Source organism: Trichosurus vulpecula, chromosome 9 (genome assembly GCF_011100635.1).
Source record: "Trichosurus vulpecula isolate mTriVul1 chromosome 9, mTriVul1.pri, whole genome shotgun sequence".
Lineage (NCBI taxonomy): Eukaryota > Metazoa > Chordata > Mammalia > Diprotodontia > Phalangeridae > Trichosurus > Trichosurus vulpecula.
In genome coordinates, this window is record NC_050581.1 from 155,021,205 (window position 1) to 155,037,072 (window position 15,868).

Consider the following 15,868-nt stretch of genomic DNA (forward strand, 5'->3'; position numbering starts at 1 on the left):
TGATAATTCACAGTATTGTTTCGTGTGTAATGTTTGCTTTCTCTACCTTGGGCAGTCCTTTGTCTAAGTGTAGATTCTTGGGACCTTCTTGTTGCTGTTGTGGATGCCAGAATTGTTCCTTGTTAGTGAACTTTGTAGTTACCAAAGCAAAACCAGACATAATTTCTCCATGTTGTGTTTTAAGATTCTGATCTATTAAAGACAAACTTATTAATATGTCAAGAAATTGTCAGGAAGATCATGGATGATCACTGTGGACTCCCCATCCAGCCAAGAATCCAAACTAACAAAGTCTGGGTGCTTAGATACTCTGCCAAGAGCATTCTAAGCAATTATATATGACTCCATGTATTACATTAAAATTGTACATCAAGAACAGATACTTATCTAAAGGAAAGGTAAAACAATTCCAGGATACATTTGTAATGTTAAACTTGAACAAATCACTAACTTTGAATATCAAAGCTCCTAAGATAAAATTAAAGTATTGCAACTCACAGAGATACAAACAAATGGAAGTTACTAAAACAGTTATTATCTTGATACATTCTAAAAATAGTGTCTTCTGGAATCTTCCAGTATTAACATGTTGACAATTAATCTTCAACCACTGTTAAGGGCTTAAATTGGAGGCCTAGTTCTTTTAGCTGTAGCATTAAGGCCATTAAATTCTACTCTAGCTATAAATTTGAGACTATAATATCTGGTTTCTTCGTTGCCATAGCTATCTTTTTCACTTGTTGCTATGACCACATGGCAACTTTGTATTTGTATTCTTACACTTTATTTTTATTCTGTAAGTGACCATATGTCCTTCTTGTCTACCCCATTAAAATTTAAGCTCCTTCTGAGTAGAGATTAATTTATTATATTTGTATCCCCAGCACCTGGCACATAGAAAGTAGTTTATATATGCTTGTTGATGAATTGATTGAAGTTTGTTATAAGTCAAACTTGCCTTATAAATATATGCTAATGGACTGATTATGTGTCATTTTCATTTTTTTCAGATTGTTCTCTTTGTATAAGGAAATTTTTGTCTTACAAAACACAGTGTCCAACCTGTTGTGTGGTGAGTTTTATGTGAAAACTTTTCTTAACATGTTTGATCATAGGTATTGACCTTTCAAAACTATGAAGAGTCACATGGGGGCTGTGTGCTTGCTGATTGAAACTGCATTGAAGACATTTTAGTGGAGTGGTGTGAAAAGTATCTCTAGAAACTTCTCGGAGTGTCTGGCTTTGTTAAATTTGGATGATACTTTTATGTTAATGTTTCTTATCAATTAAGCCTGAGTTGGGAAGTAAAAACTTTAAGGTCAGGAGAACTATGCTCCCTTTAATGTCTTGTTCTTAGACTCCTTTTCTTGGATTATTGAATTCTGGTAGAAAATGTGATGGTGCATTTGTGCATAGTCTCACTGTCTATGCAGTGGTACCAGGGGCTTATGGCACAGAAAACAAAGGAGTACATAGCATGTGTCCAGGATAATGAACCTTATTCATCTAGCACCTCTCTTTCACAGGCCATATACTTCTTCTCAGAAAGAACTCTGGGACATAGCTTTGTTAGTTCTATGACACCGGGGGTAAGAGAAAGAATTGTAAAGAGAAGGCATGAATTAAGAAAGGGAGAAAAAAGGGATGAAAGGAAGGAAGAAAAAGATCAAATAGTCTAGTGAAAAGAGGGCTATTTGTAAAAGTCTGGATTTCTTGTTTCTCTTCCAAAAAAAGAGCCAATCCCATTTGACTTCAAGGTGAACCCTTTAACTTTTCTGAGCCTCAATAAAATGGGATTATCATAAGGGTCATCTGGAAAGTGCTTTTCAAAACTTCAAAGTGTTATATAAACAGATATTATTTTTGTCAGGTTATGCAACTTCCTGTGCTTAGTTCTTCATCTTTGAAATAAAGGTGATAGTACTTAATTTACTTCTTAAGATTATTATAAGACTGGAATCATTTAATATATGAAACAGTACTGCCTTTTTTTCTTAGTGCTCTATAAATAAATTGTATTATGATCCTACTTGGGAGCCAGTGTGGTATAGTAGATGAGGCCCTAGATTTGGAATCAGAGGACCTGAATTTGAATCTCAGCTCTGCCACTTACTTTGTGAATTTGTGAAACTTATCTGTAAAAGAAGAGGATTAGACTACGTGATCTCTAAGGTCCCTGTCAGCCTTAAATCTTATTATTTTTTTTTCCTTTCAAAAAAGTACCTCTCTACCACCACCAATCTTCCTAGGTGGCCTCAAACTCTGCTTCTCACTGACTGATATGTTTGTGGATATCATATTATCATGTAATGATATGCCATCCTGTTCATAGCTAACTTATTGCAAATTCCACTAAACTAGTCTTAAGCAACAATAAAAAAGACTTATAGGAGACTCTTCTTTAAACTGCTACATTAATCTTTTCATGAGCTCATTGCTCAAAAGATGGTATCTTTTAGCAGCCACTCCTCTCAGTCAACATGTTTGTTACCACTCGGTGGAAGCATAGGTAAGCCTCTTAAATTGGAGGATTTGAAGAAGTCTTGCCCATAATAGGATTTGTCTGTAGACAATAGAGATCTTTAGTGTTTTTACCAAATGCCTTGGAGGCCTTTCATCAGACCTTTAGTTAGATACTGATTCACTGTTTTGAAAGGAATATAGTGGTATAGGTTACATAAAATTTATTTTTGAACCCTTCCTGGAAGTTTTAATGGGATGAGGTAGCAATGGGGTAGTAGAGAAGGATGAGGGGTAGCAGAAAATGTCATGCATTTTGTAAAAACAAGATTCTGACAGGTTAATTATTGCCTATTTGAGCATTTTCCATCTGTTGTTTTTCTTTTCTAGACAGTCACAGAGCCTGACCTGAAAAATAACCGGGTATTAGATGAACTGGTAAAAAGTTTTAGTTCAGCACGGTATGGCCTAATTTTATGTTTAATTCCCACCTTCCTTTTCTTGCTCATTATAATAATTTACATTGGAATATATCCTCCCTATACACACTTTTTGTTTAGGATACCTGAGATTGCATGTATATTATGTTTCAGAAACTTTCCTGTTTTGAAAAATAATTCTTACTAAAGTACTAATACTGAAAACATAAGACACTGGTTTTTAGCCTAGTTTACGACTATCTTAATGATTTTATTGCCTTGCTACTTGCAAGATCCTTTGGAATATGTTGATGGAATAAGCTAATAAGTACTTTACTTACTACTTGTATAGATTTTTGCATAATTTTTTTTCCATTAAAAGTTCTTATTTAGCCTCTCCTGAAGTGGCCAATTTGTCGTTTTTTTCTCATATCATAGCCATTTGGTAATCACATGGTATTTGTTCTTGGTATATTATTCCCTTCAGATATTTAATGTTTTATAGTAGATGGTTTAGTAGATGGTTCAGAGTTTGTATGATTCTGGCACAGTGGTTAGATCTCTGGGCCTAGAGTTAGAAAGACTTGAGTTCAAATCTGGCCTTAGACACTAACCAGCTATGTGACCCTGGGCAAGTCACTTAACTGCTGTTTGCCTCAGTTTCCTCAACTATAAAATAGTTTCACAGGGTTGTTATGAAGATCCAATGAGATAATATTTGTAAATGCTTAGCATAGTGCCTTGCACATTGTAGGTGCTTAAATAACTATGGTTTTTTCCTTTCTTCTGATGATTCTTCCATTATCACTATAAAAGCAAAAGAAATTGTCACAGGCCTGGGGACCATTTTGTATTTTTCATTTTTATGGATCATCATAGCCAAAGAATTCATCATTGAATGGCTAGGTTCCTTACTGGCCGTAAAGCTCTCCATAGTTGGTGAAGCTGGCCCTCATTTTGTTGCTGAGATCACTCAGCCTTTTCTAGCTAGTCATAGAGGGAAGGTCCTGGCATTGAGAGGGACTGGGAAAGTCTTTTCGGAGGTGGGATTTTAGCTCTAACTTGAAGGAAGCCTGGAAAGCCAGTAGGCAGAGATGAGGAGGGAGAGAATTCTAGGCTTGGGAGACAGCCAGAGAAAGGTTTAGTCATGGAGTGTGTTGTGTGAGGAATATTGAGAGGCCATTTTCTTTTTTTTCTCTCTTTTTTTATATAATTAATTTATTTTTAGTTTTTCAACATTCACTTCCATAAGATTTTGAGTTTTAAATTTTCTCCCCTTCCTTCTCCTTCCCCTTACCCATGATGGTGTGCAATCTGATATAGGCTCATACTTATACTTTTTATTTTTCTATACATATATATGTGTATATATATGTATATATATACATATATGTGTATATATACATATATATTATATATAAAACACATTTTCACATTAGTCATGATGTAAAGAAGAATTAGCACCAGTGGGAGGACCCATGACAAAGAAGAAACAAAACAAAACAACAAAAGAAAAGGAGAACAAATAGTCTGCTTCTATCTGCATTCAGACTCCAAAGTTCTTTTTCTGGATGTGGATAGCATTTTCCATTGTGAGTCTTTTGGAGTTGTCTTAGATCCTTGCATTGCTGAGAAGAGCTGAGTCTCTCAAAGTCTGTCAACACACAATGAGCCTGTTACTGTGTACAGTGTTCTTCTGGTTCCATTCATTTCACTCAGCATCAATTCATGTAAGTCTTTCCAGGTTTTTCTGAAGTCTGCCTGCGTATCGTTTCTTAAAGCACAGTAGTATTTCATTATATTCATTTGCCACAACTTGTTCAGCCATTCCCCAAATGATGGGCATCCCCTCAATTTCCAATTCTTTGCCACTAGAAAAAGAGCTGCTATAAATATTTTTGTACATGTGGGTCCTTTTCCCATTTTTATGATTTCTTTGAGATACAGACCTAGAAGTGGTATTGCTGGGTCAAAGGGTATGCACAATTTTATAGCCCTTTGGGCATAGTTCTGAATTGCTTTCCAGAATGGTTGGATCAGTTCACAACTCCACCAGCAATACATTAGCTTTCCAATTTTGCCACATTTTCTCCAGCGTTTATCATTTTCCTATTTTGTCGTGTTAGCCAATCTGATAGGTATGATGTGGTACCTCAGAATCATTTTGATTTGCATTTCTCTAAGCAATAGTGATTTAGAACATTTTTTCATATGACTATAGATAGTTTTAATTTCTTCCTTTGAAAACTGCCTGTTTGTCAATTGGGGAATAACTTGTGTTCTTATACACTCAACTCAGTTCTCTATATATTTTAGAAACAAGGCCTATATCAGAGACACTGGCTACAAAAATGATTTCCCTGCTTTCTGCTTCCCTTCTAATCCTGGTTGCATTGGCTTTGCTTCTTCAAAAACTTTTCAATTTAATATAAAATTATCCATTTTGTGTTTCATAATGTTCTCTATCTCTTGTTTGGTCATAAATTCTTCCCTTCTCCATAGATCTGACAGGTAAACTATTCCTTGCTCTCCTACTTTGCTTATAGTATCAGTCTTTAAATCATGTACCCATTTTGATTTTATCTTGGGTATGGGGTATAAGATGTTGGTCTATACCTAGTTTTTGCCAACCTTCCTATTTTCCCCCCTCTTTATACTTTTTTCTCTCCTTTCTCCCTTTCCCTCCTCACTAGAATTTTGTTTTTGACCATTACCTCCCTCGGTCCGCCCTCCCTTCTATTAGCCCCTTCCTTTTTCTTCCCCTTTACCCTTACTACTTCTTCTCTCCCTTCTATCTGTCCCCTCACTTTTCTTTCCCCTTTTCCCTCTTACTTCCTGTAGGGTAAGTTAGATTTCCATAAGTAACTGGTTATGTTATCTCCTCTTTAAGTCAAATCTGATCAGAGTAAGATTCAAACAATGCTCATCTCCCTCCCTTCTTTTCCTCTACTATAAGGGGTTTTTGTGCTTTTTCATGTGATGTAATTTACCCTTGTCTGCCTCCTCTTTTGCTCTTCTCCGAGTACAATCCCTTTTTATCACTTAATTATCATCACATCAAAGTCAAGTTACACCCATGCCCTCTGTCTATGTATACCCCTTTTAAACGTTGTAATAACAATATGGTTCTCAAGAGTTATGAGTGTCATCTTCCCTTGCAGGGATGTAAACAGTTTGTCCTTATTAATAACATGTTGTTGTTTTTTCTTTCCTGTTTACCTTTTTATGCCTCTCTTGTGTCTTGTATTTGAAGATTAAATTTTCTGTAGAGCTCTGGTCTTTTCAACAGGAAGGTTTGGAGTTTTCCTGTTTTGTTGAATGTCCATCTCCTCCACTGAAAGATTGTGCTCAATTTCACTGGGTAGTTGATCCTTGGTTGTAATCTAAGCTCCTTTGCCTTATGGAATATTATATTCTCAGCCCTCTGATCTTTTAAGGTACAAGCTACAAGGTCCTGTGTAATTCTCACTATGGTTCCATGATATTTAAATTGTTTCTTTTTGGCTACTTGCAGTATTTTCTCTTTGACATGGTGATTTTAGAATTTGGCTATAATATTCCTTGGTGTTTTCAATTTGGAATCTCTTTCAGGAGGTTGTTGGTGGATTCTTTCGATGACTATTTTTCCCCCTGGTTCTAGGATGTCAGGGCAGTTTTCCTTGATGGTTTCCTGAAAAATGCTATCCAGGCTTTTTTTTTCATCTTGGTTTTCAAGTAAACCAGTAATTTTTAAAAATTTTATTTATTTTTAATTTACAACATTCAGTTCCACAAGCTTTTTAGTTCCACATTTTCTCCTCTTCTTTTCCCTCTCCGCTTCCCAAAATGGCATGCAATCTGATATAGGCTCTACATATACATTCACATTAAACATATTTTCACATTAGTCACGTTGCAAAGAAGAATTATAACCAGTGGAATGAATCATGAGAAAGAAGAAACAAAACAAAAAAGAGAGAGCAAATAGTCTGCTTTGATTTGCTTTCAGACTCTGTAATTCTTTCTCTGGATATAGATAGCATTCTCCATCATGGCCTTTTGGAGTTGTCTTAGAACCTTGCATTACTGAGAAGAGCCAAGTCTGTCAAAGTCAGTCATCACACAATGTGGCTGTAACTGTTAGACCAACAATTTTTAAATTGTCTCTCCTGAATCTGTATTCCAGGTCAATTGTTTTACCAATGAGGTATTTTACATTTTCTTCTATTTTTTCATTCTTTTGACTGATTCTTGGTATCTCATAGAGTCATTAGCTTCTACTTGCCCAATTCTAATTTTTAATGAATTATTTTCCTTTAGATTATGTACTTCCTTTTCCATTTGGCCAGTTCCACTTTTAAAGAAGTTGTTTTCTTCAGTGTGCTTTTTTTCCATTTGGCTGATTGTATTTTTTAAGGACTTTCTACAGTCAATTTTTCTCCTTTTTCCAAGCTATTGGTTCTCTCTTGCATACCCTCTCATTCATTTTCTCAACTTTTCTTCTATCTCTCTTATTTGACTTTTAAAATCCTTCTTGAGCTCTTCCAAGAAAGCTTTTTGGGCTTGCGACTGGGTCATATTTGCCTTTGAGATTTCAGATGTGGGTATATTGACAGTGTTGTCCTCTTTTAAATTTGTGCCTTGATCTTCTCTGTCTCCATAATAAGAATCTATGGTCATTGTCCATTTCTCCTTTTTGCTTATGGTGTTTGCCTATTTACTGGCTTTTAAAGTTGAGCTCTCCTGCTGGAGCACAGGGGGAACTGACCCAAGCTTGTTGTGCTGGGACCCTGGGACCTGGTCACTGGCTTTGTGTGCTGGGGCCTCAGGTGCTGGCACCTGGAGGCTGTAGGGTTGTGGCAGCTTACCTGGTGCTGAGGTGGGGTCAGCAATACTGGAGCTCTGGGGGTGTGGGTGGGGAATCTGGCCCCTGGGGATGCCTGCTCACCTGGGCTTTGCCCTTGAATGTTTGGCTGTTGCAGGATGTCTGCCAGCCTGGAGCTATGCCTCCTGGAGTTGTGCTTCCTGGAGTTGTGCTGAAGCACCAGGAGATTTGGCTGCTGGAGAATGCTGGCACATGTGGTGGTTTTCTACTGGTTTCCTGCCTGTGCTGAGGCACTCAGGGGGTCCTGGTGTTGGTGCTTGCCTGCTCCACCACCCTGGGGTCCAGGATCTTCCCCCGGTTTGCTGAGGTGGGGCTTGCTGCTGGCTTGTTCGGATGCCTCCAATCCTATACTGTTCCACCTCTCCCAGAGTATGAGGGGCCTTTCCTGTTAATCTCTCAAGCTTCCTAGGCTACAAGACTGCTGCATCCCATCTTTCTGCTGGCTCAACTGTTCCAGGTTTTTTTCCTGGGGCCATATTTTCTGGACTTTCAGAGGTCAATAAAGTAGTATGAGAGCGACTTCCTTCTTACTCCTCCATCTTGGCTCTCAGAAACCTGAGAGGCCATTTTCATTGTGTTGCAGAGTATGTAGGGGTGAGTAAGGCATAAGAATACTAGAAAGCTAGAAAAATGCAAGGTGGGCTTCGAAACCAAACAGAAGATTTGATATTTGATCCTGGAGGGAATAGGGAGTCACTGGAGTTTATTGAATAGGGAAATGATATGGTCAGACTTATGCTTTAGGAAAAATACTTTGATAGCTGAGTATGAGATGGACTGGAGGAGGGAGACTCACCGGCAGGCTATTGCAGTAGTCCAGCCATGAGGTGATGAGGTCCTGCACCAAGATGATGGCACTGTCAGAAAAGAGAAGGGGGTTATGAGAAATGCTATGAAAGTAGAAATGGCAGAACATGATGACTGATTGGATATGGCAGGTAGGAGAGTGAGAAGTTGAAGATGATACCTGGTTTGGGAGCCTGGAAGGATGGTAGTGTCCTTGACAGTAATAGGGAAGTTAGGAAAGGGAGGACTTTTGGGGAATGATAATGAGCTCAATTTTGGACATGTTGAGTTTAAGATGTCTATAGGAATCCACTTTGAGATGTCCAATAGGCATTTGGAAATGTGAGTCTGGAGGTCAGTGGAGGGGTTAGGGCTAGATAAGTAGATCCAAGAATCATCAGTATTGGTGATAGTTGAATCCATAGGGGTTGATGAGAGCACCAAGAGAAATAGTGTAGAGGGAGAAGAGAAAGTGGCCCAGGACAGAGCCTTGGGGACCCCCTGTTTGTAGATATGACTTGGATGAAGATCCAGCAAAGTAGACTGAGAAGTAGCAGTTAGACAGGTAGAGGAGAGAGCAGTGACATGGACATGGGGCAGGGAGCGGGGGCTGGAGAATGGATTCGAAGCTGAGATTTCAGAATCACTGGGATGGGGATGGTATGACCTGTGGGAGTTTTTAATCATTGAGGAGTAAGTTCAAGTAGGTTATCACCATTCCTAGGGGTTTGGTTTTCAGGGTGGAGTCTTTTGAAGACCTTTGGCAGCTCAGGTGAGGGTCTCCAGTGGAAAATGCTGAAGGAGTAGTGTTTCTTCTTTTTGCCTGGGCATGATAGAATGGCATTTCTTAGTTTACTCTCATCATCTACCTCTGCTCCTCTTCACACCCTGTTGAGGGCAGTGCCAATTATTATTATTATTATTATTTTTTTTACCTTTCTTTGCATCCCCAGCACTTAGCACAGTGCCTGACACATAGTAGATGCTTAATAAATGCTTGTCTGCTTGACTTTATTCAGCTCAAAGTATGTGATCATAAGCTACTACCACACTAGTGGTATCTAATAAGAGCTAGCATTTGTGTAGACATAAGTTTTGCAGAGTGTTTTACAAACATTGCCCTAATTTATCCTTACAGCAGCTCTGGGAGGGAAGTACTGTTATTCCATTTTCCAGATGAGGCAATTGAGACAGATTGAGGTTAAGTGACTTGCCCATGGTCACACAGTTTGTAAGTATCCAAGGCTGGATTTGACCCAGGTCCAGCATTCTATCCATTGTACCATCTTGCTGCCTAATGTGAGGCAAGAAAGACAAGGACAACTGAAAACCACAAATCAGTCAACCAGTAAACATTTATTAAGGACTTTCTGTCTGTCAGGAGATTTTCTAAGCAGTGGGGATATGAAGAAAAATGTGAAATATTTCCTGCCAACAAGGTCCTTAAATTGTAATGGAGGCGACAGCATATGCCTATAGGTACATATAAAATACCTACAAAGCAGATATAAATACTTCAAATATTATCCAGAAGTTTAAAATCTCTTATTTATCTTTGTATCTTCCATAGTGGCCAATATAAGGCCTTAGTAGATAAGTAATAGATGTTTGTTAAATTAAACAATCCTTTATCTGCTTTACTAACTAGTAGCAAACAGCAGCTGGCTTGAATCATCTTTTATTTCCCTCACTCACTTCAAAGTGAAGAGCTGTGACAGCGAGAAACAAGTAAACAAAAAAAGTTTTTTAATTTATTGATAAAAATATTACTAATTAGCAGCAAAATGGCCAAAAGATAGGCAGCTGGTAAGCTAATCAGCTCTTGGATAGTTAATGGTTGAGTGTAATCTTGTTGGAAATAGTGGTACACAATTTCTTGAGCTGTTTTTCACTGGATGTACTTCACATGGATGTCTTCCTTTGGTACTACAAAAAAGCATTGCTATAAATAATTTGATGTATATGGGATGCATTGGGGTATGTGCCTAACAGCAAGAGCTTTGGATCATAGATATTTTATTCACTTTTTTTGAAAAATTGCAAATTGCTTTCCAGAATGATTAGAATACTTCATAGCTTTACCAACAGTGCCTGACTATGCCCATTTTTCTATAGCTGTTCCAACATTAGTTTTTCCTCTTTTACTTACGGAAGGTATATTTTTGTTTTGTTGTCATTATAAAACTTAAGATTTTAAAACAAAAAACAGTGGGTAGTGGAGGGAGGGGCAGATAAATACTCTAGACCACTTAATACGTTCATTGTTTGATGTCCTAATTGAGTTTGTTTCTTGTCCTCCAAGGAATCATCTGTTGCAATTCACCCTAGATTCACCACCAATATCTCCTCTGCCTTCCTGCACAAAGAATATTTCTGGCAAAATCCAAGTTTCTAAAGTTCACATGAGTTCTTCCTTAAGACAAGAAAACAGAATGATGGATTCTTACTTGGTAAAAGAAATTCATTCTTCTATAAAAACACCAGAAAAGCCAAAGAGAGTCAAAGCAAGCAAAATCAATCCTATAGGAAAAAAGCACTGCAGCTTTACAGAGATAAAGGGGGCATCAAGTGAAGCAATAAAGGGGGCATCAAGTGAAGCAAGCGAGGCTCAAAGATCCCCCTCTGTTAATGGCCTTGAGAAACCCTCTACATCTGCTTTTAAAGAAGTTACTAAAGGTAGGAGACTGTTTTCTTGTATTTCTCCTTTGTAAAAAAACTCACTAAGTCTAAGCTGTGAAAGTTCTTGCTCTAGACTTAGGTCTTAGCAATGTACCTGTATTCTTGCTCCAGTTAGATTTCCAGTAGACTGCTGCTGGACTCAGCCACTCTCAGACAGCTGGTAAGTTCTACAGCTTTGGAGTGACAGAATTGTTGACTCTCCTTTGGTCTGCTGTGGGATTCCTGTGCTGGTTATTCCACTGCAGTCTTCAGACTGGGCTTGAGTCCATAACTGAGACTGTCATCTGCTCTTGGAGTCAGAGCCACACTGCTGCTGGCTTCTGATATGCTTATAGTACATAGCCTAGGGTTTGTGGCCTCTTTGTTTGTTTTAAAAATTATTTAACATTTTATTTTTTCCCCAATTACATGCAAAAACAAATTTTAACATTTTTTAAAAAAATTTTGAGTTTGAAAATGTGAGTTCCAAATTCCCCCACTTCCCCCCCAGTGAGAAGGCAAGCAATTTAATATAGGTTATACATGTGTGGTCAGGTAAAACATTTTCATGTTAGTCATGTTGTGGAAGAAAACACAGACAAAAAAAAACCTCAAGAAAAATAGAGTAAAAAAAAAGTATGCTTCAATCTGCATTGAGATTCCATCTGGTTTTTGGAGATAGATAGCATTTTTATCATAAGTCCTTTGGAATTGTCTTGGATCATTGCATTGCTGAGAATAGTTAAGTCATTCACAGCTGATCATTGTAAAATATTGCTGTTACTATGTACAGTGTTCTCTGAGTTCTTCTCATTTCACTTTTTATCAGTTCATAAGTCTTTCCAGGTTTTTCTGAGAGCATCCTGCTAGTCCTTTCTCACGTCTCTCATAGCGCAATAGCATTATACCACAATCATATATCACAGCTTGTTCAGCCATTCCCCAATTGATGGACATCCTCTTGATTTCAAATTGTGACCTCTCTGAAAGGTACCCCTAGGCTTGGTTTGCCCTGGATATATGACCCAGAACAGGGTAGTTAGTGATAAAGCTGTTGTTTTTGTACCCTACACAAAGTCAAGCACTTCTCTGCTGAATAGGGCACCTCTTCTTGCCCTGGTACCCTGCCTCTCCAGCACTAGAATGCTCAGTGTTGCTGGTCCCCAGACTTCTCTGTCCATTCCCCTTTTCTGACATGGGATGGAAAAATGACTGAGGAGTTGTGGGGTGGAGCTTGGTTGCACTTCTCCCTGATGCTCTACCTTCTTAGCTGTACCTCAAATTGCCCGTAGTCTGACATATGCTTATTACTGTGGATTAGGGATGGAAGAATTGGATAATAATAAAGTTCAATAATAGTGTTGTCTAGTCTAACAGAAATTTCTGAGAATTAGTTTGTTATTATATAATTTACTTCTGGCATATGTGAATTTTTAATGGAGTCTTCACAAAATGGTTATGCAAACCTTAGATAAAGGAGGTCTCCCCAAAGGATTTAACTAATAGGTGAAAGCCCCCGGCGAATTTTCAGTCTTTTACTTCATGCTTGGTATTCTTAACTCATGATCCTCCAAATGTCCAGCCATCTTTTCTCGTCTTGTTCTTCTTACATTCCACTGACTTTCTACTTTGTGTTTCTAAGAGTATTTAATGACATACCTTAAAGTGTGCTTTATAAATGCTACTGTTACTGCTATTGTTGTTGTTAGGACTTTTGATTTAGCTTTTTATGTACTGAAAATTGGTAAATTGATTTTTTCCTTCTCTACAAATAACGTGTATATTTTTAAATGCAGTGGAATGTCCTGTTTGCAGTGTGAGCATCCCTGAGGCCTACATAAATAAGCACTTAGATAGCTGCTTGTCATGGGAGGACAAGAAGGAAAGCCTTAGAAGGTGAGTAATTTAAACATAACTTATGGATAGATTAAACTTTTTGGCTCTCTTGTTTTATACATTGATTAAATTGAATTCACCTTTCATATTGCCCTGTCAATATTGTCTCATTTTTCTTTATTTCTCATTTTTTCTTAACTCTAAATCTGCTATTAGAACAGTTAACAGGATTTGGCCTAACTAGCAAATCTATAGTTTTGAAAATAGATTATTTCTTACAAAATTTTTTTCTTCATTAGTTTCAAAATTGCAGTTAAGTCCCAACTCTCCTAGATGTTTCCTAATAGCAGTATTGTTTCTATTGTGTACTGAGAGCTTCAAAAGTGTTTAATGTGCTGATTTTTAGCAAGACCTTTAAATCTTTTTGTCTTGTAAGGCATTAGGTAAATGGGTGTCTTAGGCAATGATTTTAATTTTAAAGAATTACTTGTTTTTTATTTCTACCTGTTAACCAAATACTAAAGAAATGCAAGTCTAATTGCTTAGTTTCAGCTGATATGCCAACTTGCTAAATATTCACCATGTCTGTGCTCACTGGATCCAGTTTTGTATTGTATTTGTCTTCACTGAGGATGTTCCAGATTAAGCAGTCATTTGACTACTGTTGACATACCTGTTGATAAGTGAAGTGTTAAAGTTAACATCATTTTCTTTTCCTTTTTTTTTTTTTAACCCCACTTGCTACCTAAATCTTTAATCTCTCGGTCACATTTTTTAGGTGCTTGGGGCTTTAGGTGCCACCACTAGTAAAGACTTTTATAGACCAATAGTTTTGAGAAGATCAAATGAGATAATGTATGTGGAACATTTTATAAACCTAAATAAAACTTTATATAAATGCCCATTACTATTTATTCTGTAAGAAACATAGGCCTATTTTTAGAGTTCCTGAAATCAGACTTAGGAATATCACACATTATATCTGAAAGTTAAGCCACGTACTTATCCTTTGATTTATTATATGTTTATTTTGAAGATGTAATTTTAATCTCAAGTGTGGTTTTTCTTTAATGGTTTGTTAGACTGTTTCTATTGGTTGGTTTAATAGTCTGTTTAATAGTCTCTATTTCATCTAAGTAACAACCAAGTACAATGGTTAGGGAGCCAACTTTGCATATTTTGTATGTGTGTAGTTATTTACTTTCTGTTCCCTGCATTAGATTGTGAGCTCTTTGAGGACAGAGATAATATGTTTGTCTTTCTTTGTATTCCCAGTGCTTACTTAGCACAGTGCCTGGCACATAAATACTTAGTAAATGCTTGTTGACTGAGTGACTGACTTTGGAGACAGGAAGACCTTGCTTTAAGGCTCACCTCTAATATAAATTGGTTGTATGACCCTGGTCTAATTATTTAACCACTCAGTACCTCAGGTAATTCTGTAAGATAGGGGTTCTTAAGCTTTTTTTGTGTCACGAAACCCTATGGCAGTATGGTGAAACGTATGAGACCTTTCTCAGAATAATTTTTTTAAAATTCATTTTTTATTTTTAGTTTACAAAACTCAGTTCCACAAGTTTTTGAGTTCCAAATTTTCTCCTCTTCCCTCTCCTCCCCTCTGCCCCTCAAGAAGGCATGTAATCCAATATAGGTTCTGCATATACCTTCACATTAAACTTATTTACACAATAGTCAAGTTGTAAAGAAGAATTATAACCAATAGAATGAATCATGAGAGAGAAGAAACAAAACCAAAAAAGAAAGGGAAAAAAAGAGAGCAAATAGTTTGCTTCAATCTGCATTCAGACTCCACAGTTCTTTCTCTGGATGTAGCTCGCTTTTTCCATCATGAGTCTTTTGGAGCTGTCTTTGAACCTTGTATTGCTGAGAAGAGCCAAGTCTATTAAAGTTAGTCATCACAGACACCATGTGTCTGTGGTTGTGTATAATGTTCTCCTGGCTCTGCTCCACTCACTCAGCATCATATCATGTAGGTCTTTCCAGGTTATTATGAGTTCTGTATCTTTCCCATTTTGTATAGCATAATAGTATTCTATTACCTTCATTTACCACAACTTGTTCAGCCATTCCCCAATTGATGGACATCCTCTTGATTTCCAGTTCTTTGCCACCACAAAAAGAGCTGCTATAAATATTTTCATACGTATGTGTCTCTTTCCCACTTTTATGATATCTTTGGGATACACCCCTAGAAGTTGTATTGCTGGGTCAAAGGAAGAATAATTTTTTAAAATAAATTTTTATTGAGATATTTTATTTTATAACACCAGAATTTCTCCCAGAATTCCTGCCCTCTCCAAGAATCATCTCATATAGCGAATAATTTTCTTTAGAGAAAAAAAGAGAAAAAGGAAAAAGAATCAGCAAAAGGGATAAATGCACAGAAGAAAATCTGAAAATATGTGCAATTTACCATGCCCATGGACCTCCCATCTCTGCAAAAGAATGTGGCAGCAGTGTCTTCTCATTTTTTTTTAGAGCTGTGCTTGTTCTTTGTAATTTTGCAACGTTCATTTTTGATTATTTGATGGTTCTTTCCATTTACATCGTTGTCACTGTGCATATTATTTTCTTGGTTCCACCTACTTCACTTTGCATCAGGTCATGCAAATCTTTTCCCCCTCTCTCTATTCATCATATTTGTCATTTCTTATAGCACAGTCAATGACTAAGCATTTATTAAGAGTCTTCTATGTTCCAGGCACAGTAATAGTCCACTACATTCATGCATCATAATTTACTTAGCCATTCCCCGCTTGATGTGTATCTACTTTGTTTCTAAGTCTTTGCTACCACAAAAAATGTTACTATAAATATCATGGAA

General features: G+C 37.2%; 1 protein-coding gene across 2 annotated transcripts in view; it reads left to right on the top strand.

Moving 5' to 3' along the window:
• The window catches only part of RAD18 (RAD18 E3 ubiquitin protein ligase), a 117,256-nt gene that overhangs the window by 12,997 nt on the left and 88,391 nt on the right, over positions 1–15,868 (top strand). For both annotated transcript variants that reach the window (XM_036738471.1, XM_036738472.1), the window contains exons 3-6: positions 1,011–1,072; positions 2,851–2,921; positions 10,832–11,205; positions 12,984–13,083. In XM_036738471.1, coding sequence (XP_036594366.1) covers positions 1,011–1,072; positions 2,851–2,921; positions 10,832–11,205; positions 12,984–13,083 — 607 coding nt within the window. The remainder of the gene's footprint in view (positions 1–1,010; positions 1,073–2,850; positions 2,922–10,831; positions 11,206–12,983; positions 13,084–15,868) is intronic.